Below are 25,396 nucleotides of genomic sequence, written 5' to 3'. Positions count from 1 at the left end.
GCTGACTGCAAAGGAAACAGAGTCTGCTGAGCAGATCAGACCGAAAATATTTTTTTTTTTCTGGAATCTTTCACTTTTGGAAATGCCTTTTTTTAAGGAAATGTTTGGTAAAACCAGATCAGTTGCAATGACAACTTTATTTAGAATTTCTCAAGAATAGAGATTTTAGGACCAGAAAAAACCTAATGAGCAAGCTGTTCTCTCAGATATGGCCTGCAAACATTTATATTTCCATTTGGACTCATACGAGGCAAAGCCTGAACTTGGGTCCTCACCCACTTGGTGAAAACAAATGTCAAAATGATGTATTTTTAATGAAAGGGAAAAACTGTTTCAGATGTCACCATTTTAAGCAAAATCGCATCTTAAATTCTGCACAGTCCAAAGCTTGAAAAAAGACCCCTAGTTTTTCCTCTGCCTATCCTATCTCAGAGTAAATCCCAGTTCTTTGCACAAGTTGACAGCAACACAGTAAGACCAAATCTGTATTTCTAGGGTAAATGAATTTTGCTATAAAATGTTATTGCTGGATTAGAGACACAAATGTTGAATATTTTTTTTTCTTCTGAATGGATAGTTTTAGGACACTTCATACTTTAACAAGTCAAACTGTCATAAATTAACTTGTTATCAAGATTTAGTCAAATCACATTGTCATCAATTTACTCTCAAGCAAGTCCAGTTGAGCTTCTTAGCATCTCCCAATAAATAGCGGCAACTTCGATTTCAAAATTCAATAGAATCAATAGTCCTTACCGTTCTTGTTCTGCTAGCAGCGTAAGCCTGAGCGTGCTTCTCTTAAGCACACATCCTTGCAGCTTACCAAACCCTACCAGCCTCACATCTCCTTTATTACAGTCATTGAGAGATTAGCCTGAGTAAACACTCCAGGATATATTTTACTGTAGGGCTGCATACTGGTTTTGCAGCAAAGATAAAGCACCTGCAAGTGTATAGACAATCTCAGGTGCCCTTAGAAAATTGACAGAGACTGTCAGGGTATAGGGTCTTATCTCCTTGCAGGCAAGGTGCTGTTCTCCACCCACGACCAGTCCATGGGTGGACACCCAAACAAAGTCCATGTAACATGGATAACCAAGATGTCACCTCTTCATGTGTTCCAGTTTATTAACATACATCAGTGCTTCAACACAAACACATTGCTGTTTTCTAACCCCGGACTGCTTTACCTCTTTTTTTGGATACCACATCTTTTTGGATAAGCTGTTTCCACTCCTGCTTCCAGTCGGGGGGGCAGGGTTTTAAAGAATTCCAACATTATATATATTTTCTGAATCTTTTTAGAGGTTCTTTAAAGAAACAGTTACTTGGAGAGCACACTCAAAATGACACCACCACCAGCAGCATCTTGGCAGGGAGGCACTGAAAGAAATTAGTGCTAAGATGTATCAGCTCTGATACTATTCAGGGAAAGGAGACTTCGCCCGTAAAAGGTGCCTTTGATTTCAGTACCAAAGGGTAAAAATCCCAGTTTCCCCAAACACTGAGTCTATCTAGAAGGGAGAGATGCCTTTCCATGAGGGCCTTAAGGGTTTAGAAAACTGTCCTCAGTAAGTTAGGAGTGAAACATGAACATTTCGGAGTTCTTTACAAAAATATTTTGTTTGCAGCTATCAAAACATACCTTTTTAACTGACTCCACACATTTCAGTTGCATATTATCATGTCTGTTACCATTATCATGTCTAAGGTTAAAAAAACATGAATCCAAAGCAACAAATCAGAAAGCTTGCATCTTGTTGGAAGGAGGTATTTTGACATGGCACAATTATTACTTTTTGCCTTTCCCTCCCTTAAAATATTATTTATGTAGGCAAAATTCCCATCATTTCAGTTATGATAAAACTTATTTTTTTTAGTTAATCAGCTTTTTTTTCCAACTAGGTCTAACCACTCAAACCCATTGGTAGCTGATTCATTTGCCTGAAAGATCTTTATCAGCACTTCTCTAAGAGCTCTTGCTTTCTACCTAGGCACGTGAGCTCAGGAAGTTAACAAGCCACATAATGTTACTTAATATATTGAATTCCTGATGAATTGATAATACAGAATGGTGTATGTTTTACCACAATACCTCAGTGCTACACTCTCTCAGTAGAGTCCTCAGAGTTAGTCTCTGCTATTTTTAGAAATAAAGCTATCAATTTTAGCTATTATTATGTTTAGCCATCTGTCTCTCTACATACCTGTTATCTATCATTGGCCATATTATGTCTCCTCAGCTACTGGAGGAAACACTTCTAATTTAAAATTGTGTTTGTGACTTTCATACATATGCTACGTTATCTAAACAAATGAAGCTAAAGCCACTTCTGACTCCCACCAGAATGTAACTGATCTAATCACACATATTCCAGCATTATCAAAGATAAACTTGATTGGCTTCCATAATTTTTTATGATCATGGACTGAAAAAGGACTAAACATTTTGATCCAACAAAGCCTGAATACAAAGGCTAATAATAAGGTAATAATCATCACTTAAAAAACAATAAATGGCTATTCGTACTTTCAGCTGCCAAACAGAAGATTATTTGCTTTCATTAATTTAGCTTATTCAGTTTTACAGAACTGTATTGTTTGTTTCCTCTAGTTTACGTATGCAGCCCAACACATACAACACATAGGGATAAAGTAGTAACAATTTTGTTACAGCCAAAAGTACTCGTGGCATCTCTCATTTCCCAGAAAATGGCATCTTTTGTCCCTCTGGCCAGATCCTTTGTCAAGACCTACACTTAGTCTTACATTTTGTATTTCTTCATCAGAAATCATGATGGCTGAATTTAGCGTAAAGCCACAAAAAGCAGCAAGCTTCTACTGTTGACTGCTCAGCATTTTGTGAATTTATGTATTGCCAGTTGACCCACCACAAGTGGGGGAAAAATTGTGTCAGAAGCAAAAGGGATTAACGTTCCCATTGATTTCACTCAGTCTTGCACAGTTAGGTCATGAGATGAATCTGACTATGTAGCAATTACATATTGTCTGGCTATTTTTGCTAACAACAGTTGACTATTGCATAAGATATTAGAGCTGATGTAGGGTGACTAGGGACTTGAAAGTGATTCATATTATCAATTGCAAATTAGTAGTTTCCCAAATTACTCTATCTTTTGTAATATCACAAAACATGTCAGTGTTACTTGGGGAATATGCAAGTCACCAGAAATAGAGAGGGATAATATTTAGGGCTGGCCTTACCAGTGACCAGACAGCCAAAACCCAAGGGCTTGCTGGTGTGAGGGTACTAGTTTTATTAAATGAAGACATGAATAAATACAGAACTCTAGATTTTCTTCCGCTTTAACCCACCGTTTGCACTCTTGAAGTATGTGACAGAGAATCTTATGCACCTCCTTTGTGGGACAAATGTTATTAACAATAATGGCCAAATGCCACCAAAAATAATCATCTTGCTCCCTTCCTCCTCCTCCCTCTTTTGTCCTGCTGCTTCCCTTGTTTTAACTCTTATCTGATCCTTCCCCCTACCCACACCACCGAGCCAAGTGATAAGAGAGGTAACCCAGAAAAAAAAAAAAAAAAAAGAAAAAAAAAAAAAAAGGAAATACTCTTTCTCCAGCCCAGCAGGGAGAAACAGCTCCCTGATGAAGGAGATCTGGCACAGAGGAAGGGGGAGGCACATGGATCAGGTACCAGGCCTTGTGGGAGCCAACTTGGTCCTTTGGCTCCAGCACTGTCAGGTTGGATCATCTGTCCCCTTGAAGCATCCCCCAAGAGTGTTCATGGTGGCATTAGCACAGAGTAAATGGTGGGCTGCAAATCCACATAGTAACTGGTTGTGGCCTGTCTGTCCCATGTCCTTAGGTCCCAGGGATCTCTTCATACAATGCCCAAAGTAGTTTTTCTCTGTTGGCATTTACTAAGGCTATAATACGGACATAGTAGTTACTCTTGCACGAAAAATACAGGAGAGCCACCTGACCTCTTCAGGTGGACAGCAAATTTGTTCTAGATTGATAAGAAAGTACCTCATACAGTACAGTGCAGTAAAGGTCAGTACAGGAAGTGCATGAAAAGGTTTGTTGCATAGCCGACAGTCTCAGTTTACATGGAAAGTTGTCCTGGTTGTACTAAAAAGCTGGTATAAAGCCCTGCACACTCTTGGCTTTCCCTGCAATAGCAGAGAGAGGATTAGAGGCAAAGATCCACACTTTGGAAAAAAATAAGATCATTTACATGGAGAAGGCTGTGAGGAAGCATGTTCCTTATATTGTTCCAAGTCAACAAAATAGTGATGTGATCGTTGCAGAATAAACATTTTTCAAAGTGCCCAAAATGTTTTGGAAGCAGGCTGGGGACTATTTCTGTGCCTCTCCAGGATGGGAGGAGAGGTCCTGCAGCTCAGGCATTCTGAGCAAACTCTGCAGTGGCAGAGGAGTTGACATATCATTCTGTGCTGCTATAACCCCTAGCAAAGGGTTATAAGGGGAGGGAGGAATGGATGGAAGGGAAAACTTTTAAGAAGTAAGTAACACTGCTTTAAAATCTAGTGTCACAAAGTTGAAAATTCTCCCTTCACCTCTGTGCCGGTGCGTTGTTGACTTCTCCAGAGATTAGTTTGTCCTCTTAACAATGTAGCTGCCAGGAATCCATAGCCATTTCCCTACCCCAGTTACTGAGGCAGGAGGTCAAATCCTGGCATCTGCCCCCATCCCAGGACCCTGCTGAGTACAGGTCGCAGACAGGCTCTGGGCAAACTGAGTTGTGCCTCTCTTTATATCAGTCTGCCTCTCCCAGAGCCTTTGAGCAATTCTCTGTGGAAACTGCAAAAGTGATTTCCAAATCATGCAAGCTCTTCTGTCTTCACCAAAGAGATAGTGGGCCCCACGCTGGATCACAGCTGTGATAGAGCCTTCGGCCTTCCGAGGTTGGCAAAACAAGGCTGAAGAGAATTTTAGCTGTCGGGTCTGAGTGCAAGACCTCAAGCTGATAACACGCCAAGCTGATAAACCTTCGCTGCACCAAGGTTTCCTTCCCCTCTCACAAAAATGCACATAAATTATAGCAGATATTCAGACAGCAAGGCAAGTGCTTTACACCACCAGCAAGGCATCCGCAACTCCACTGTACAAACAGGCTTTCCACAGATAAAGCCCTGCCAGTGATAAGAGTTCTCCCAGACACAGTATTAATTTCTAACTGCAGTGGTTTCAATTGGTAGTATCCATTTTTTTGGATGGTGCTTGCTAAGCAAACTCTAGAGGCAGAAACTTAAGCTAGAAAGAAAATGTAGCAACTTGTAATTTAAAATGTCTTTTCTTGCTATCTGGAGTGATTCCAGCCTTTTAATTCCTGGGAGTCTTTGAGCTGTGCAAATTAACTTATTAATATTGCACCACTCTAATAAATAAGCATTTTATATGTTGGAGCCAGGCAGCCTAGATTTTTCTTCTTATAGAAAAAAAAAATTCTGAATTTTTACCACCAAGGGGAAAATCTACATTAACCCAGGGCTTTGGGAAAAACATATGGAAAAAAGGCCTGATGTAGACCAGCAAAGCAGGCATTCCCTTGACAATACAGGGAACATACCTTCAATCTCTCCTTCTCACTGTACAGTCCCAAGGACTGAATAGACATTTACCATATCACAGCTGAGTGCCACAGACATAAAGCTGTTGGTTACCCTAGAGTGGTTCCTGATGTCCTGCCTTGTCCTTATAGACATATTTTGCCTTCCTTCCCTAGGGCTAGGAAATGTCCCTAACAGAAGTTTATCAAAACGAGAAACATTTCTTAGAAAGTCTCAGTTTTGGTGACAAGAGTTTTCTGACAAAAAAACATTCCTGCAAGAACACTATTTGCTTCCTGTGAGTGCAAAATTACTTGCTGTGTGACTAATTCTCAGAGAAAACTCTCTGTTTCCTTCCCTGGGCTATTTGCAAGTGTGTGAAAAGTAGTTTATGGATTCTAAAAACTGATGGGTATCATTCAGTCATTCAAAGATTTTCTTTTTCCATGGATTTGGCAAGTATTTGGCAACTAAGGCAATGCCCAACCACAGCAGTAGGAGAGTTTTGCTGCTGGCTACAATAGCAATTATATCAGCTTTGTGGTCACATATTTTAGGGGGCTCACTTTTGCTGTCACGGAGCAGGAATGTCAGGCTGCCTTCAAATGTTGGCTAAAAATGTGGGCTTTATGCCTCTTACTGATGATAAAATAGCTTGGGGTTTTTTTGTTTGTTTGTTTGTATTTTATTTTATTTTATTTTATTTTATTTTATTTTATTTTATTTTATTTTATTTTATTTTATTTTATTTTATTTTATTTTATTTTATTTTATTTTATTTTATTTTATTTTAATTTCTGTTTGTTTGGGCTTATTCTACAATCATCTGGAAAGGAAATGCAGCTTGTCATTACTTTTTTTGTGGTTAATTTTAGCCTTGATTTTTGTCCTTTTAGGAAGCTGTCATTGCAAATGGTACCATTGCTTTTGAAAATTGGCTTGTGCCAGGAAGTTCAGTTTACAGGCAATTCTGGATTTTCCATGTGCAAAATCCTTCAGAGGTATTAGACCAAGGAGCACGTCCAAAACTTGAACAAAGAGGACCGTACACATACAGGTAAGCAAAGCACACTGAATATGTGACATGTCATACCAGAAGTTTCGTTAAAGTCAGAGAAAGTTCTGCTGCGTTAAAATTTGTTCTTGAAATTCCAGCAGCATATTTTAGTCAGACTTGACAAAAATGCCTAAATTGGGGCTACACACAGCAATTGCAAACACTTTCTGTATTGGGTCTCACATTGGGAAAGTGCATATAGAAATAGGTAATTGGGTGTGAAGCTGTTTGCTCTTGTGGAAAACGATTGCTTATTAGCAAGGTGCTTGCCACAACACCACACAGACAGTTGCATTTGTTGCTGTTCAGTGTCTGCCAGCTTTTACATAGAAAAAAACATGACAGATGCTCTAAAACCAAGAGATTATTTTATCACCCGTGTATCACTCACATTTATTTTAATAATGTGTTTTGTTTCTTTGCTCCCTTATGACTTATTTTTAATCTATGCCTTTTCATTTTTAATTTTTTCCTCTGAAAAGCATTCCTTTTTCTGAATGTACTAGTCAGGGCTTAGATGCAGCAGCCCATCCTCATTCCGGGAAGCTTTTAATCATTTGCATAATTTTAAATATGATGTTGACATAGGACTAGTTGGTGCTTCCTGAGTTGTTACGCCCAACATCCAGCTATAACTGGCACCCTTGTTATGACATTGCTTTCCGAAAATGGTGTTTCTTTCTTCCTTTTTGGAGATGTATATTATATTTGCGTGATAGTTTTGGACTGCATTTCTAAAACTGAGGAGCTTTGATGCCAAAAAGTTTATTTATTTCTCATTGGAATACCTCGGTTCATACAGTACCTGGGAAGACATAGGAAATGATTACACAGTAATCAGGAAACAGCCTATTTTCTCAGAAACAAATCTCCGCCAGAAGCCTAGATGAGACTGTGTAAAAAATGATGACTATTGCTCTTCTCACTGCTGCAGTCATGCTCACCTGGGGTATTGGGTCTACCTGAATCACTGTGACACTGGGTTTCTCTCTGTCTCTTCCTTGGCCTTGAAAATGCAGCTGTCCCCGGGATTCTGTTGGGAAGTGGGAAACCTTGTTTTAAGTCTTCGTTTCCAGTTAGAACTAATATTAATTAGAAACCAAATCTCCAAACTTTCAGGGAGGTACTCTGAACATTAGGCTATTAATTAGAACGGCATGCACACAACCTAATCTTGAGAAGCCAAGATCGATCTGCTTTTGGGGTAAGGCCCACCTGCTCTGGCTGCCTATGTACCACAAGGAAATGTTCTCTGAACCTTTTGGGCCCCCCACGCCCAGGCTGGAAGATCTGATGAAGTACCGTGAAGATCCCTTCTGGGATGGAGCTGGGACAAGCTTTGTGGACCCACAGCATAGACTAAGTCATGATGCCAGCTGGATGCTGCCCCCAGAAAAGGGTCAGCAGGAGGATGGGGACCTGAAGAGTTGAGCTAAAACTAGAGCTGCAGCAGCTCAGAGATTTGTACCTTAGTGATCTGCTGACAGGGTATGCTTGAGAGACTTATGAGAATCTCAGTGGAGCTGAAAGACTGCTTATAAATCCCCACATGCATATGAAATGTTATTAAAGTGACTCCCGTTACGGATTTAACCTGTAATCTGTTTTGTTGTAACACAGAAAAATCAAATCAAATCAAATTTTCAATATCAGATAAAAATTTAAGAGTTTTTAGTAACCATTCTGAGTCATCCCCTTCTAATTACATGCAACCATGAGAAAGCTTAGAAAAAAATGTGACAAAATATGATTAATTTAAAACAAAGTGCAAAAAGGTACAAGGTCCATTACTGAAATAAAAATAAAAAGGAAATATTAGTTTTCATTTTAGTATCAAGAAAAAAATTTCCATTAAGCACTAAGGAAATATTCCCAAAAGAAAAATGTTTTATGGAAAATGGAATTTTTACATATATTCACATGAAAAGTTTAGAATCCTTTCAGCAGTTATAAAATGCTCGACATTCACCTATAAAAATGTTCATCAATGTTTCAAAAAGCTTCAGTCGGGAATGTTGTCTTGAAAATAAAATGTTAAAAATATTCTATGTTTTTATTTTTTATTTCAAGGGTGCGATATTTACCTAAAGTAAATATCACGGAAAACTCTGATGGCACAATATCCTACATGTTGCCTAACACTGCTCGTTTTGAACCTGATATGTCTGTTGGGACAGAAAATGACACCATCACATGCCTCAACCTTGCTGTTGTTGTAAGTAAAGAAAAAAACCATAACGTCTACATTCAAATGTTGAGATACTGGAGGAACTAGGGGAGAAGTTAGCATTAGTAATACTGAAATTGCCACAGGATAGGCTTCCCCTCTATGAACCCAGATGATATCAGTGTCAGCTACACTGAGGATCATTGTATTACCATCTTTAAGAAAAAGAAATTCTGAGGACATATTGCATATATCTTAAGGTTCCCTTATATTGCCAGGGTAATCTTAACGCTAAACGAAAATTGACCTGTTCCCATCAGTCGAAGCAAAGTCATCAGTTTGGATGGGATGTATCAGAAAGCATCCTCCTAGGCAATTTTAGTGTGGGAATGAATCAAGATTCCCTTTCTGTGTGAGGTATAGCTTGAACAGTACAAGATGGATTTACTATACTCTTTTCATACCATCCTCAGTCCTGCTTTGCAGGGGAGGCTGTATTAAATCCCACGCTCGGTGTATGTATGGCCTCATTGCCCCAGCTGGTTGCTCCCCATGGTGCCCCTCAGCAGCACTGCAATGGCATCCCCTGAGCTCTCCCATCTTACTGAGACCTTAGTCCTTCAAAGAAAAGCACCGGGGTGCCCACTTAGAGTTGTGCTAGAGCCTTTTCAGTCCAGATGTTTTTACCTTGTCACAGGTTGAGAATGTTTGCCTTTGACTGACATTTACAGTTGTCATATTTTATTCAGCCCTGGTTGTGTTGCCTGATTGTCTTGCACTAACTCTGTGATGTCCGCGTGTATGTGTTCAGGTTCACTGAGAGAGGGTGGGTGTTAGGGGCAGAGTGAAGAGATGCTTGGTATTAACAGAATATAGAATCACAGAATCCATCACAGAATCATAGAAAAGCCAACATTGGAAGGGACCTCAAAAGATCATCTGATCCAGTCTTTGCTGAGAAAGGGAGCCTAGATGGGATTTTCTAGAACTGCGTCCAATTGCACCTTGAAAACCTCCAGCAATGGGGACTCTGCAACATTCCAGTGATTGACTGTTCTCACTGTAAAAAAATTATCCCTTCTATCAAGACAAAATTTTCCTGGTGCAACTTGTACCCATTGCCCCTTGTCTTCTCCATGTCACTCCTTGTGAAGCAAGTTCTCTTTCTAGCCTCCCTTTAAGTACTGGAATATTGTGATGAAGTCCACCTGAGCCTTTTGTTCTCTAGGGAGAACAGACCTAACAAATAAAGGCAAGTGACATTATTCAGACCAGATATGTTCTGCCCGTGTCCTTATTTAGGCCAGCATCTCTCTTTTGGAAAGCTGTTCTTGTTTCCTGTACTCAGAGTCCTTCGTGTGTTAACTAACACTGCTTAGCCCCCACACTTTGGACCATGTAGCTCTTTATGGGTCTAAGCGTAGACTCATGCCTGGAAGCAGCCATGTCAGGGGACACGGAAACAGAGGATCCAAGACCCATTTTGCTGTTCAGAAGCAACTGGTGTAAGTCCAATTCCCAGAGCAGCTTTGCCTGTCTCATTTGACAGCACCAACTTCAATCCAGTAGAGCCCACTGTTTATATCATAACCTTGTTGTCAAAATGCCCACAAGGGAATTTAGACAGATGTTTTTCACACTTTCTTAACCTGGAGGGGATTGAACCCACATCTCCTCTATCTTGTAATCTTGTCACACCCATGCTTTCTGCTTTCCCTGTGTTGAAGTTCAGACAAGAGTGGAAGATTCAGGGGGTTGAGGAGGGCAGGAAGTGAAAGAGGCTCTTCCATTGCTATCCCTGTAGCACTGAGTACAAAGAGATGGTCTACTTAAGGGCTGAGCACTTGCTCTAAGAGAATTATTTGTTTTTACACAGATTTACTTATGAAAATTGTTACAATTTCCTGCTTCACCAGACAGGCCAACATAGATCATTTCTGTTTGCTTTCCATAAGCTATTCATTGCCTTTAGGGACTCGACTTTGTGTTTATGCCTCTGGTAACGTTCATTACAATTACTGCTGGTAAAGCTACGTTATTCTTCGTTGAATTAGGAAATGTTATCCATTATTTAGAATTAAAGCTGTTCAGAAAGAAGGACTTGTTTGTTGTAAATATGTATTCTTTCTAAGTAAAGAAATAACGGAGACTCAGCACTTTGTCAGTTTTATGCAGGATACAGTTGTTTTGCTGCTAGTGCAACAGCAAATCTAAACCACTTATCTAAGCCAGTAAGTAACAAGGCTTGTATACATTTACTTAGATGTTTATAGGGCGAGTGAGTCTGAAGTGTGTGACCTATGGAAATGACAGAAAAGAGATAGAAAACCAAAAGTGTTACAACCCATGTTAACAGGTAGGGATTTAAGGTGATTACTTGGAGATATTAAAAAGCTGTCTGGCCACGGTCCTGGGCAACTGGCTCTTGGTGGCCCTGCTTGAGCAGATGACCTCCAGAGGTCCCTTCCAACCCCAACTGTTCTGTGATTCTGTGACTAGGGATGATCTAGTGAACTCATGTAAGCAGTAAAGACAAATTTTCTGCTTTTGTATAAGTTATGCCCAGTAATTGTTTTGTTAAGGAGTGTCAATTTTAAGTAGAAACTTAAGCTCACCATAGTGAGCTGCAACTCTGGAAATTGTCTTTCTTGGAGTCCAAAAATAAAGGTAAGTTCTTGATAATAAGAGCATGCATAATTTTATGCTAAACTTTAATTTTATTGTTGTTGTAGGCTGCACCTGCCTTGTATACAAACACCTTTATACAACTACTATTAAACACTTGGATTAAAGCTTCTAAGTCAACCATGCTGCAGAACAGAACAGTGAAGGAATTGCTGTGGGGATACAAAGATCCCTTCTTAAACAAGGTCCCCTTCCCCTTGGACCCAGTTCTGGGAGTCTTCTACCCAGTAAGTGAAACCAATGAGGAGGCAAAGCCTTCAGTTATCATTCTGTGAATAAAAACTAAGGTATCTGCTGTGAGGAAGAAGAATCTGACAATGCTACAATCTGCTTCAGTACTTCTAACTGTTATTCCTTCTTCTTGTGTCTGTTACAGTATAATGGAACATTCGATGGACTTTACAATGTCTATACCGGGACAGAAGATATTAAAAAAACAGCAATAATTGAAAGCTATAAAAACAAAAGGTATCATAGCATTGTGTAATTAAAGACCATACATATTTTGAAGGTACGGTTTTTAAGGCTTGATTAACTAAGTGCTATAGATAAATGGAAATTCTTCAACGATTCAAGGAAAGCTGGATCAAGCCCTGGGCTTAGCAAAACCACCTCTCTCTTTCAGCTAGTTATGATTCTGTTAGGAGCATGCTTTTAAGACAATTATTGATTCTTTGGTACAAGTAGTTACTTCTGTTTTGCATACTTAAGTAGCTAGATCCCTTTTATCCTATTCTAATGCATCATATAGTTTATCTGAATAAATGTATGAACATTTCTACCCTCTGACTTTGCTAATGAATCAGGCTTATACTGGAGCAGTTATATTTAGCAATACAGGTAATGAAATTGATTACATGTTATAATATACTACATGCAGCATGACTTTTTTTTTTTTATCTTAAAGGAATCTTTCATACTGGGAAGGTTACTGTGATTTGGTTAATGGCACAGGTGAGCCTATTAAAGCTTTTTAAAACTTCAACACATTTCTTGATATTTTAAGGGAACAATGAGATACAATATTTAAGTTAATTCCCCTGGGCTTCCAGAGTCCTATATTCTGTATATTAAATGTCTATATAAATATGAATGTATACATACTTCTACTACTATACATGCATATATTTTATAATATATATTATACAGTATTGTACATTAATTTATATATACATGTGCACACACCCTCTTCAGCTAGAGTAGATGTAGAAGAGACTCAAGAAAAGAGTTTGGTTCTCTGTTTCTACCAATTATCTTTATGGTACAACAATATAACTAAGACTTTTTTTTTTTTGTATAGCAGTAGAAAAATTATCTTTGCATTCTAATAATGTACATTAATTTACAGTGTTGAAAAATAAAATAAATGGAATGGACAGAAAAGTTTTATACTGAGATATGAAAAGAAATTGAGGTGTTAAGGGATAAGGCTCTCAGGTAAGTGGTTTAGAGGCCGCTAGCAGGTGAGAATGGATGAAGAAGAGAAGTAGTTCAGCTTGGGATGAATAAACTGGAGAGGGATATTTTTGAATTTGTTTTTGGAATGCGTATGAAAACAGTTGAGTTGTTTGCTGATACATTTGTTCAAAGTGATATTTTTTCTTTGATGAGTGAAAGCATCACTGTGAGGACACCAGAATCTGTTGAGCTGGTGGAGGCTTTTGCAAAGAAGTGTAGGCCTTCAGTAAGCAAACATCAAAACAAGCAGGTTTTTGGATTTTTTGATCCTTTTCTGTACTGCTTTGGCTGGCATAGATCATTTTACTTATAAGCCAGTGCATATGGCAGGTTATTTTGAAGTATTTCAAATACATCACAAGAATATGACTTTCAAAAAATCTGTGAATCAGGAAGGATTAGTTCATTTTTAAAATATGTAATTTTATAAGAGACAATATTTTTTTAGGTTCTGGGACTTTCTTTCTTTCTTATGGAGCCTGAACCCTTTTTTCCCCCAGGGACAGCTTTTTAATTTTCCTTCTTTCAGAGCTGATGGAATAAACATACTCAGCTAAGTGCTCTAGTACTAAGTGCTCCAGTACAGTATGGAGCTACAATATGGAGATTATCCTTATTAGCAAAGGTTATAGCACAGTTTACAAAGGCATTCAGTGCGACTGCTCAGGAGAGACCAAATGTTTAGAGAAGCAACAGGTTCAGAAAATCTTGCAAGTAAGTCTGAGAATTCCTTCTTATCTTGTAAGCTTTTACACCAAAGCACAGCATGTGTAGTACAAGTAAGTATCTAGATAAAAATATTAAACAGTATTCTTGTACGGGGTTTGAAATGAGTCCATGTTTGCAAACTCTCCAAGACTGCCAAGATTTAGAAATAGTGTGTCTAGGATGGTCTTGGATCTTCTTTAAGAAAAAGTGCTTCTGTCAGCAGTGGGCAAGTGGCAGTATGTAATTTAGCTTTCTTGCTTTTGCCAACCAGATTCAAAGATACCACAGATGTTTTCAGTTCCTTGGTTATGATGGCTGACTAAGAAACCAAGCAGAAATTGTAGCAAGAAGTAACAAATGTACTGGTTAAAGGTTTGTTACAACACCTTGTTTGGAAAAATGGCATAGGGTCCTCTTACTTAACTCTGGATGCTTGCAATGCAGAAACATGCATCTGAACTGGCTGTCTGCGTTCTTTTTATAAGTGGAGAAAAAGACATCACCAAAATGCTGCTCCTCTGACCTATTTTGCATGTCTACCATGGGGTGAGATGGCTAGTGCCCTAGAAGCGCTTTCTTCTCTCCCTTAGCTATAGAGAGGATCTCAGGATCACAGCTTACAGAGGTCCACTTGAGCAATCTGTGGTGAAAAAAGGTTTAGCACTGATTATTAAATAGGCAGTTTTGAAGTCTAAAGCTGTGTTTCTTGTAGGCACTGAGTGCCATAACAGCAGGCGAACCAAGCATCTCTAGAAAAGCTTAGGGTTTTAGACTGCTTAAACCTTGAAGCAATGGCAGCAGGTATTGGGATTCATATTAAGCAGGACTGTTTTTTTTTTTTTAATGAGCTTGATCTTATAGCTTTACATCTGGGAAAAAAATAAAAAGCTGCTGTAATTTGGCTCGCTTTCAAAAACAACATAATCTTATCTGTGGAGTACCTGTCACTGTGCCATAATTTCCATAATTTTTTTCCCCATAAATGACTCAATTTGTTTACTTTGTTCACAGCTTTATATGAAAGTAACAGCTGAGTGTTGACCTAGAAATTAAATCGTGTCTTCTAAGCAGAATTGCTTTCAAGCTCTTATTTTATTCACAGATGGGGCGTCATTCCCACCATTTGTTAAGAAGGATCAGGTACTGCGCTTCTTCTCCTCCGACATTTGCAGGTAGGCTGGTCCTGCGTGTGCCACCCACACCGTCTTTCCTTTCAGAGGGCAGCTGCAGTGGCTCCGCCTGGGCTCAGGTCGCTGAGGCAGCTCAACATAAAACCTTTCGCCTAAGCATGAGTGAATTCGTGAGTGGTGCTCATGATTCTATGCTTTTATTTATGTCAAACAGCAAGCCATTTATGGTGTATTTTGTTTCAGCCAGTTGCAGATGTATAATTCAGGAATATCTGACACTGTTGTAAACTGTTATGGATCTATGACAGACATTGAGGGACACAGGATTCAAAGTTTGAACTTCTTCTAAGACCAGGACCCAGCCTATAACCTGCCTTATTCGATCTAAGAAGACCATTTATCCCTCTGCATAGATACAGCAGGGGCTAGTTAGGGCCGTCTTTGGCATTTCTGCAGAACATCCTCTATGCAGAGCAGGATTTATTGTCATACACTAGGTACTTGAAATTGTTTTCTCACAGGATATTTTTATGTATTTTATTTTTATCTATTATAAACAAACAAACCTGCTTAATGCATCCCATACTGATGGCTTTTCAGCCTGCTTCTTCTGCTGTGGCTATCCAGTGTCCCTGAGTTCTCCAGTGGGATCACTAAAAGCAACGTTAAAAGATTTAAAGTGCATCACAGTGTATTTACTTTGGGTGGTTTGATCCCTTTATTTATTTTGCTGCCTGGAAACAGCTGCTTCCTTTTAACCAGGTTTAAAGTGGGGCATTTGCTTTGCAGACTGTTTGTTTTTAAAGATCAATGTTTTTGCATGAACTGAAAGTTCTTTTTTTTTTGTGGAATTTTTTTTTTTTTTTGTGAAGTAATTGTATCCCCAAACTGGAAAGCAATTCACAAGTCATGGAAAAAGAAATTCTATGCAGAGGAGAAATGACAAAATTATTTGGGTCAATTGTACACAGTTTGTGAGTTCCCCCTGGCCATTTAATTCTCACAATTAATGAACAATCACCCAAAGGTTGTGCTGAAATGGGGTCATGGAAAACAGTTCTGTCCATGTTGCAAAACCCAGATCCCTTCTGTGGTTTGGCTGCAATACGAAGTATTGCTGCCCTGGTTACATTACTGTGTAACAACCACAGTTTCTATTAGTTGATAATGTATCAGCAAAAAGCAGCTTAAGTGGTATTCTCATTCGTACACAATGGACTAAGGTTATATGCAGAATGTTGCCTGCATCACAAAGCTTAGATTAGTATCATCAGGTCAGCAAAAACCTATAGCAGACTGATTTATATTGGTGAGTATCTCTACTGGAGTCCAAAATCTTTCAAAAACAGTGGGTGTAGAAGTGTCAGTTTTGTGTATATTGTTTATTAGTAGTATTTTTGTCTGTCTTTTTGTGTACTGTTGTGCTCACCTCTGAGCTTGTACAACATCGCCTACCATCTGCTGAACAGTGTGAAGGGACCCTGGACATTGGCTCCCTGGACTACTCGTTTCTTTTAAGAGGGAGACAGTTGAGGGATCCTTGAGGAGTATTGCCATGAATTCAGATTTTTAATCCAAATGACTGAAACACGTTTCTCCTCTTTTATATTCAGATCGATCTATGGAGTTTTCCAGGGCATACAGAATGTGAAGGGAATCCCACTCTATCGCTTCACAGTTCCTCGTCAAGCATTTGCATCACCTGCTGAAGTCAGAGATAATTATTGCTTTTGTACAGATGAAGTCATATCAAAGAACTGCACAATAGCTGGAGTCCTAGACATTAGTGCTTGCAAAGCAGGTATAGTACTGCCGAACAAGCCATTTAACTGGGGAGAAAGCACGTGCCCTGTAGCTCAGGTGTTCCTCTAAGATCCAGGACGCTCGTGTTTGTCTGTGAATACTTCTACAGATTGCCTGTGAGACCTTTCATTTTTCTGTAGCCTCATTTCCCCAAATGAGGACTACAGTATTTCTGTATTTTGCATAGTGCTATGCAAAATGGTGATACTACAGACTGTGTACTGCAACTGCAGGAATGCATATATAGAAAGGAAAGAAGATGATTCTATAGGCACTGTATAAAAACCAGAGATAGCCACAGTCCTTGTATTTGTGATAATTCACAGGTGCTCTGTGTGTGCCTACACATTTATATACACATGCAGAGATTGAGAGACGCTATCGGCTAAGGTTAGCACTGGTTTAATAAAATAAATATATACAGAGTCTATGTTTGTTGCAGAGTGGACTGCATGGGTTCCCTTCAGGCTTGCTTTCCACTAAAACAAGATCACGAGGGTGGGGGAAACAGTGACAGTTCACACCTCAGTGTGAAACTGGGAGCACTGCCAGCTCCCCAGTGTGGACATAGACAAGCAGGATTTACAACTGCAATTTATTTTTCCGTGCAAATTTTCCTAGGCAGAAATCCTCAAAGTTGTTTTGGGCGATGGGACTATTAACATTTTTATCAGGACTGTGTGTCTATATAAAAACCTATGTTTGCATGGAAAATGGACTCAGAAGAGAAGCACTGAAACCAGGCTTAATGATTCAAATGAGTTTGTTTTTTTCAAATAGGAAGACCGGTATTTATCTCTCTTCCACATTTTCTTCATGCAAGTGATTCTGTGTTGCACGATGTTGAAGGACTGAGCCCAAATGAGATGGAGCACGAGACATTTCTAGACGTAGAGCCTGTAAGTCCCAATATTTAATAATTGTAACTCACTAAATTTGCCATGTTTAAATTTAATTATAGTAGAGCATGCCTTTTACCAGAGGGACAAGCAGAAGATACAATATTTTCATGCTTGCTCTTGCAAGATCTGTTCACACAAGTGTTACGGTTTTAGCAGGGGAATTTTAGAGCAGAACTTTGTCTCATTCTGGCCTTCAAAGTTTGGAAAATAAGATTTGATTTTTCCTTATGGTAATGTGGTATTAAATAGATTCTGCAAACTTTGAAGAAAATTCTTTTCTGTTCCCTCTATACTCAGGTTTTTTTTCATTTTCTATAACTAGCCATTTTTGTATAATTACTAACTCAATTGAAATGAAATAAATATAGATCAGTTTATTTCCAAGAAAATTGCTAGAAGTCTGAACAGACTAGAACAGATCTAATATTGTCTTTGTGACTTGGATTGTCCAACAGAACTCCCAAACAGAATGAATTTATGACACCTCTGATTTTTATTGCCTTCGATTTTCCCTCTATCTCTGTTCTGGTGATTCAGATTCTTAATTTTAAGTGTATTTACCAAAGTTTTCTGAATTGCGTGATGAATTCTAAGGTTTCAAAATTTTATTTTGCTTTGAATTTGGATGAAAAGGTAAAATTCAGAATTTTTCACTAAAATATGTTTAGTCATATAACTTGTCAGTTAAGCTATATAACTTCAATGAGAAAATCTAAAATTAAATCTTTGTTTCTTTGTTTACTATTCCAAACCTTATTTGGAATAGAGAACAAAGAAACAAAGATTTAATTTTATTAAACCTTATTTGGAATAGAAACATCAACCAGAATTTCCTAAATCTGATATGAAATTTTCAAGAATAACACCCTGTCTTGTTTTTATGGAGGACAGAGGGGAAAAGAAGGCGATGAAGAACAGTCTGACCTCTGTTTTGATATATTTATTCTGATATGAAATGTTTGGGTTTGGCCCTGTGCAAGTTAAACATAATTTTTATTGAAAAAGAAAATTTAGCTAATTTCTGTTGGTAAAATAAACCAAACAAACTAAAAAACATTTTTATATTAAACATTTCATGACTGATTTAGTATTTTTAACCTTTTTTTTGCCTTCAGTTTTAATTGCAAATTACAAAAGTAACTACAGTAAATCCACAAAATCAGAACTTCTATGAGAAATGAGACACCCTTAGAGACACTAAAATTTCATAAAAATGGAATTCTTCAAAACATAAGGATAAAATAATACCAAAATGCTTTTCGACACAGTCCATATTCTAGGTTTAGGCATCCAATTCAGAAATTTAAATTAATGTGTTTGTTTGTGGTTTTTTTTTTTTCTGGTTTTAGACCACTGGTTTTACACTGCAATTTGCAAAAAGGCTTCAAGTAAACCTCCTTGTGAAGCCTGCACCAAAAATTGAGTAAGTATTACTTCATTATTTTGTTTTAAATTTTTTTTTTTTTCAAGAGGGTTAATTGGCCTGTAAGACTGTCAGTAGAAATAGCTGGGAAAAGAAGGAATTGAAATACTTCCCCAAAGACTTTTCATCTTTCTTGCAAAAATTTCTGACATGACTTGTCAGAGAACATAAATTTCAGCAAAAGACCAAGCCTTCTTGAGCAAGGCAGTATTTTAACACACATTTGATTTCCCCACAGAAGCTCACAAGGCAACATGTTCTTAAAAATAACACGCTTACAAAACCCCAAACGGGGGCCATGAGGATGAACTAGAAGGCAAAATGTATTTTCTGTAACAAATCCAATACGAGAGAGAATTTATGTGTGCTCTGTCACTAGACGGACTCTATCACAAGGGTTGATGGGTCTCTAGCTGTTTCTTTTCTCTTTGTTGGCCCAAGTGTACAGGTACAGATGTATATTTTGGGATCCTGTACATCTGGCAGGTGAACACCACACAGATCTTCAGACCCCTCCCACCAGCACCAAGCTATGTCCAACCTTTCTTCTTTCTGAGTACCCACATATGGAAAACTAAAAGAGAGAGATGGTTGCCTGATATGTAAAATGGCTGTTATTAAATGTAGGCTCACTTTTTTTCCGGTCCAAAACTATACATAAAAGGTACATCTGGAAGGTAGAAATGTAGTTAGAGGAGAAGAAAAATATTTAAATAGAGACTGGGCTTATGCACCAAACTAAGGGTAACATGCTGTACTTATTTTCTCATTTCAGAGCTTTATCAAAAGTTAAAAAACCTTATATTTTTCCTCTTCTTTGGCTAAATGAGGTTAGTATGTTTTCTGTCAATTAATCTTCCCTGTTTAAAAAACAAACAGAAAAACACTGACACAGCTTTTTCAGAGTTGGTGCCCTGAAATTGGGCAATTAAACTCAGGCTGTGATTTGCACACACCAAGAATATAGTCAGCAAGTGAGGGCTTGTATCTTACCTTTCACTGACATTTTTCTTGCACTGTTTCAGTCTGCTGTTATTGGGGATGCGAAAGCAGAAATGTTCAGAAATAAAGTCACCGGCCGGGTCCAGATGCTGAGTGTGCTGCAGATGGTGTTAATGATCGCAGGTTCTGTGCTGTTCGTCTCATTCATGGGTTCCTATTTCATATGCAGATCAAAGAAATTAAAATAAGTAAGTAAGCACCAATGGCTCAGTCCTCAGCACTAACTTTTCCTCAGGGTTTCAAGAAGTTCAGAATCATTACCTATTTAGCTGTTCTTATTTTTCAAGTGCTAGGAAATCCAGCAGTTGTTCTGTGGGAAATCATTCAGATAATTTAGCTCATGTTTTCAAATTCTCTTCCCAGCCTTAATCTTTCAGGATGCTCTTAACACACCCAGGAGAGGGTATTGGGAACTATATCAGAAGACCAACAATTTTTTTATTCCAGAACACAACACGATTGTTGTGGGTTTATGAAAATAGACTTTTTACCCAAGATTGCTAAACTGTTCAGAAGTGCCCTCTAGTACTTCCCTGGGACAGAGGCCACACAGTTGCAGATTCCTGTGCTTTTCCAGGACATACCCCTGTCTGGCGTTCAGAGAACCCGCTGTAAATGACTTTTTTTTTAAGTGTTGGATAGGGTTTCTCACTTCTTTCTCTCAGTTGTGTATCACTGTCATGTTACCCTAAACATCTCCTGAACATACCTAGCCCACTAAGACTAAATACACTCCCATCATGGGCAGAATAACCAAGTGGTGGATTAATGCACTGACATCTAGGGAAACAATCACATTTTTGGAGTGATTTAGAAAAAGTGCAGAGACATGAATGTTATGGTGAAAAGTATGCTGTAGTAAAGAGAAATTTTTAAGAAGACTTATCTCACCACATGCTGAATTCTGATTTTATTTCACTACAGGTAACAAAAGACTTCAGAGGTAGGCAATGTTAAATGGAAATTTCAGCCGAGCAGCATGTTAAAATGCAGAGACAAAAGGTATGATTCAAGGCATAGCAGTCCACGTGCTATGGAATTCAACATGCTTTTCCATTTTGAGAAGACCAACTCACTAACCCAAATAAGCTGATGTTTCCAAAGGTCCACACTTCTGACACTGCTAAAGAGGCCACCATGGAAACTATGTTTTCAAATAACTTTGATTATTTGAACCTTGTTACAAATTTTAAATGACATTTAAGCCAACTGAAGTTGAGATGCAGTTGGATTTTAGTCCACCTTCTGCCATTTATGCAACTTGCTCCTTTTTTTCTTCTGGGATTTGCAAGACAAACGAAAGCCGTTTGCTGATGTTCTGTCTCTGAGCACGGGCTGGGAATGACAACACCTTTGAGCTCATGCTGTGCTCTAGATGCTCTCATTGCAATGTTTCTTTCTGTTCCTTCAAGGAATGGAAGCTGCTGCAATAGAACTGCTCTCTATCCTCTATTCAGGGATGTGAATTGCGTTGAATGTGAAGTTTATTATGTAAAGTTACTAACTGTAGTACATGAAGTTAATAAAAGACTTACTAAAATACATGGTTTATACATTTTATATGGAGATGACTCATAGACACACCACAGTCATTTGTATGTTGATGGAGCTCATCAACATTTGGCTCCACAGCTGTTTAGCAACCTGAGCTACTCCCTAACTCCCAACCTGCTCCTCTGCTCTTACTGTTGCCTCCTGTGTGCTTTTCTTCCTGGCTGTTGCTTGAACACCAGCCTCTGCTCTGCCCTAACCCCACTTTGTCTACGGCCTCCCTTAGGGAGTGATCTCATATGTCCCCTCTACGGTCAGTAGAAAATATTCCAGAATGCTCCAGACACAGGAAGGCCTGAGATAACGATTTTGATCAAATATCAGAGGGTTCCGCTTCCTTGCTATAGAAAAACATAAATGAAAACAGGTAGCCCCAATTCTTTACTCATAGACCATTTGCCACAGCGAAATTTGTGCAACCATTTGTTTAATGAAGTGCATCAGCCTGTAGACAGGTAGCAAACACTGCCATCTGCATAAATGGCTTACTTTTTCATTTAATCTGAATGCTATATCTTAGAAATGAGAGTCAATGGGGCAGATACTGAGTGTTGTGGGGTTTCTACTTTTCCCATGGACTCACTGAATTCAGAACGAGAGCCTAAGTTTGGCATTTTTAAAGATTTCCTCTTGGATCTTTTGTCCCCTTAAATAAGAGCAGCAAAGAAAAAGGAAAATCAAAAATGGCCAGCCTCTCCTAGCCTGGTGTTTGGAAATAGTGCTACAACGGACTTTAAACCAGGAAGATTTACCTTGCTAGTAAAGGACAATATCTTTCACCAGGTGTTTTCACACTTTGGAAATAAAGTGAAAAACCCAAGAAACCGAAATGCTGTTTTTTTAATCACATGTTCCTTGTGGAAAAAGTTCTGTAGCTGTCAATAGAGCTCATGAGTCACAGAAAACCTGAGAGATTATTCTTGAAGGCAAGGTCTATGTGGTACATAGCTACACTCTTTTTCCAGCTGTGAGCTGGAAATGCAAAGTAAGAGGGCAGGAGATGTGAAGAAGGCACGACACTCAAGGGAAGCTCTGCTCTCACTTAGAGAGCCAATGTGTTTGATTACTCACAGTGCTTGCTAGTCAATAAAAATAAGGCCTTTCTCTCATCTCTGTGTCTGTCTCTGTCTCTCATATTGCTGGTGTCATATGTGATGCTCTGTGCTCATATTAGTCTGCTGACAGTTTGACATAATTGAAGGCATCCCTAGAGTCCTATGGCCTGGCCGAAAAAGTATGAGGACCACTAAAGTCATTAAGTCACCTTCTCCTCTGAAACATGCACAGCTCTGCTGTGGTTTAAGATCTGACACTAACTTTTTATACTACAACTAGTCTTTTGGGCCAGAATATAAAAGTGAGATCTTTTCACCAAAGGAACAACAGCAATTCTGCTGTCGTTTTTGACACGCTAGCGTTTCAGCTCAATTTTCTTTGGCTTTGAGTCCACTGCCAGCAAGTTAGCGTTTGCTGTACTGGTGTTTAGTGCTATGTGGTGCTCCAGCAGCAGTGATCCAGCAAGTCAGGCCATGATTTTAAATGTCTCAGGGCCCAATGTTGCATGCACACAAATACCTTTGTTCCTATGTATAATCTCATTGATCTCAATGCAGGTTTGGACTTTTAAACTATGTTCAGCACTTAGACTGCACTTGAATTATAATCTGTATTTGTTTTGTCCGAAGCATTGGTTACAGTTATTGTTCATTCATGTTATTAAGGCTAATGTTAAGTATTTACATTTGTTCAAAAAGTGCAGGATAAACATTTTTTTAGAAATGTTAATGAACTCATTACAAATAAAATAAAACTCAAACTCTTATTTCTGACATCATTATGTCTAATTGTAAATAAAGTCTTCTGTGTTGGATAATGAACTCCTTGTGTTTCTTTTCTTGGTATTTTGAGTGTGTTTTCTTTTCCTAGAGATTGATTTTGTAAATTCATGAATAAACAAGCTTAATGGCTAACCTTGCTATGTCATTGTAATCTGGCACATTACAGCTGCTTAGAAGTGAGCATCACGTTTCGTGTTGCCGCGTGATATATTACAAATACCGGTGACATACAGCATTTGTGCTCCGGATTACAAAACGGAGGAGAATTTGTGGGCAGAGCTGAGCACCACCATGCCTAAACTGAAGCAATTTTAAAACAATCCCAGAACACCAAGCTCAGAGAGCGACCTGCCTTCAACTCCCTTGAGCGGGAGGTGCTGGCAGGATGGCATTAGCACATCCAGCAGCACATTACGACATCCTTTGCTGGCTCTGTGGGCCAGGTAGCTTGGGTAGGAGGTGACCCCAGCTACGCTCACACCTCAGGTTTCCCAATCACCCCAGGCCCTTATGGGTGAAAATCTCTGGTGAAAATCAGATCTGACCCAAGATCTAACAGCCCACATGCTTACACCCCACAGCAGGTGTGCCGGCTCTTGATCTCAAACTGTAATTATGCTTTCAAAGACTTTCTGAAAACCTGTTTTTCTCACCTAGCTTACCAGTGTCTGTTAAGGTAATGTAAACATGCTACTACTACTACACCCTGAAAACGAAAGACAATTGATGTTTTCTCTGATGTTTTAACTGTGAGTCTAGGCAAGGACTTGTTTTATTGATGGATGTACACATCAACAGTATTTAAAAAACCCAATAAATTTAACAACTAATAAAATACGTTTACAGCTTTTTTTTCCAGTAGCCATATTAAACCAAAACCCAAAGAGGCAAATGACTCACACTTACCAGATGCAAACTGCATTTATAAATAGATGCTATTCATTTTCTACTCTCTCTCTCTGTCCCCTCTTTGCATACCAGATATCCCTGATGCTGTGTGGTGACACTCTCTCCCAGCAGTACCCAAAGCAGGACGGGACTTAAAGCTCACCCAGCCAGCGCCAGGCTGGCACCTTTCTCAGCTCTACCGTGTACGAAAAGAAAACAAATGCTTTGCAGTAGGCGCCACCCAAAGGGCATACAGTTTTTCACAAGTTCTCCTGCTTCATTTCAGCACAGGCAGTCAAAAATAATGCTGGCTAAAATTCATTGTTGCTTCCTCTGCCAGTTGACATCATCAGAAATAATTACATCACTTCAAAAGCAGTGTGAGAAAAAACACATCCTAAGTGTCTGCTGAATGTCAGATTTTCAGATGCAGCACTAAGACCGTTGCCATTAATTTCGATGCCCATTAATATTCCGTAGTGTTTTGCTAAGGCCAGGGTTTCCCTTAAGTTCTGTAATTGGTGTTTTATGAAATACACGTTTGATGTAACCAGGCACACCCATATTTTTCAGGACTCTGTTTCTTGCCCAGCCTCACTTGTATAACACCAAGGATTTGTGGACAAATCAGGACTTATATATAGCGATGTGTGTGCTCTTTTATGTGACTTAGGTTTTGGATGCACCTTAAACGCATTTGCAGTTTCAGCCCCGCTAGAATATTTGCATGTAGCGCTAGGAAAGTCACATTTTTAATCTCAATTTTTTCTTACAATTTTTCCAAATGGAAAGCCCACATATGTAAAAGCTTCTAAAGGTAGATGTCTCCACTGATACTTTCCTTCATGATAGGAGCTAAAACATGATTGGCACCTCAAACCAGCAGCGGAAGGTAAAAATATGTGGAAGCATATCCTTCTCTGTGGATTCACTCTACAGGTTTAACTATTTATCTTTGCACTGGTCAAACACTGGGTCTGCTTTGCGAAATCAGAAGTTATCACTACAACTAATGCACACAGGGGGACACACACTGTGTCACTGTGATGTGGCAGCAGCTGCATTTTATTGTGCAGTCTTGACAACCTCAGCCTGGTTGTCTTCAGCAGGATAAATTGAAGAACAATGTTGACATTCATGGACTCACACTGACAGAAAACAAGGGCAAAAGGGGAACCAGGACCCTCTAATTATTTCTACTTTTCCTACAAGCAATGTGAAAAAGCA

At 38.9% G+C, this 25,396-nt stretch overlaps 1 protein-coding gene across 1 annotated transcript in view; it reads left to right on the top strand.

Annotated features, from left to right (window-relative positions):
- The window catches only part of CD36 (CD36 molecule (CD36 blood group)), a 29,520-nt gene extending 6,200 nt beyond the window's left edge, over positions 1–23,320 (top strand). Inside the window, exons 3-14 of the mRNA XM_074580731.1 lie at positions 6,454–6,614; positions 8,685–8,829; positions 11,514–11,693; positions 11,843–11,934; positions 12,374–12,420; positions 14,735–14,804; positions 16,376–16,563; positions 17,346–17,464; positions 18,817–18,890; positions 19,666–19,720; positions 19,916–20,080; positions 20,817–23,320. Coding sequence (XP_074436832.1) covers positions 6,454–6,614; positions 8,685–8,829; positions 11,514–11,693; positions 11,843–11,934; positions 12,374–12,420; positions 14,735–14,804; positions 16,376–16,563; positions 17,346–17,464; positions 18,817–18,890; positions 19,666–19,720; positions 19,916–20,080 — 1,296 coding nt within the window. The 3' untranslated portion in view covers positions 20,817–23,320. The remainder of the gene's footprint in view (positions 1–6,453; positions 6,615–8,684; positions 8,830–11,513; positions 11,694–11,842; positions 11,935–12,373; positions 12,421–14,734; positions 14,805–16,375; positions 16,564–17,345; positions 17,465–18,816; positions 18,891–19,665; positions 19,721–19,915; positions 20,081–20,816) is intronic.
- Positions 23,321–25,396: the final 2,076 nt, after the last annotated feature.

This window comes from Larus michahellis, chromosome 1, assembly GCF_964199755.1.
Source record: "Larus michahellis chromosome 1, bLarMic1.1, whole genome shotgun sequence".
NCBI lineage: Eukaryota > Metazoa > Chordata > Aves > Charadriiformes > Laridae > Larus > Larus michahellis.
Note: the sequence above shows the minus strand (reverse complement) of the source record. Positions and strands in the feature narration are given on the sequence as shown.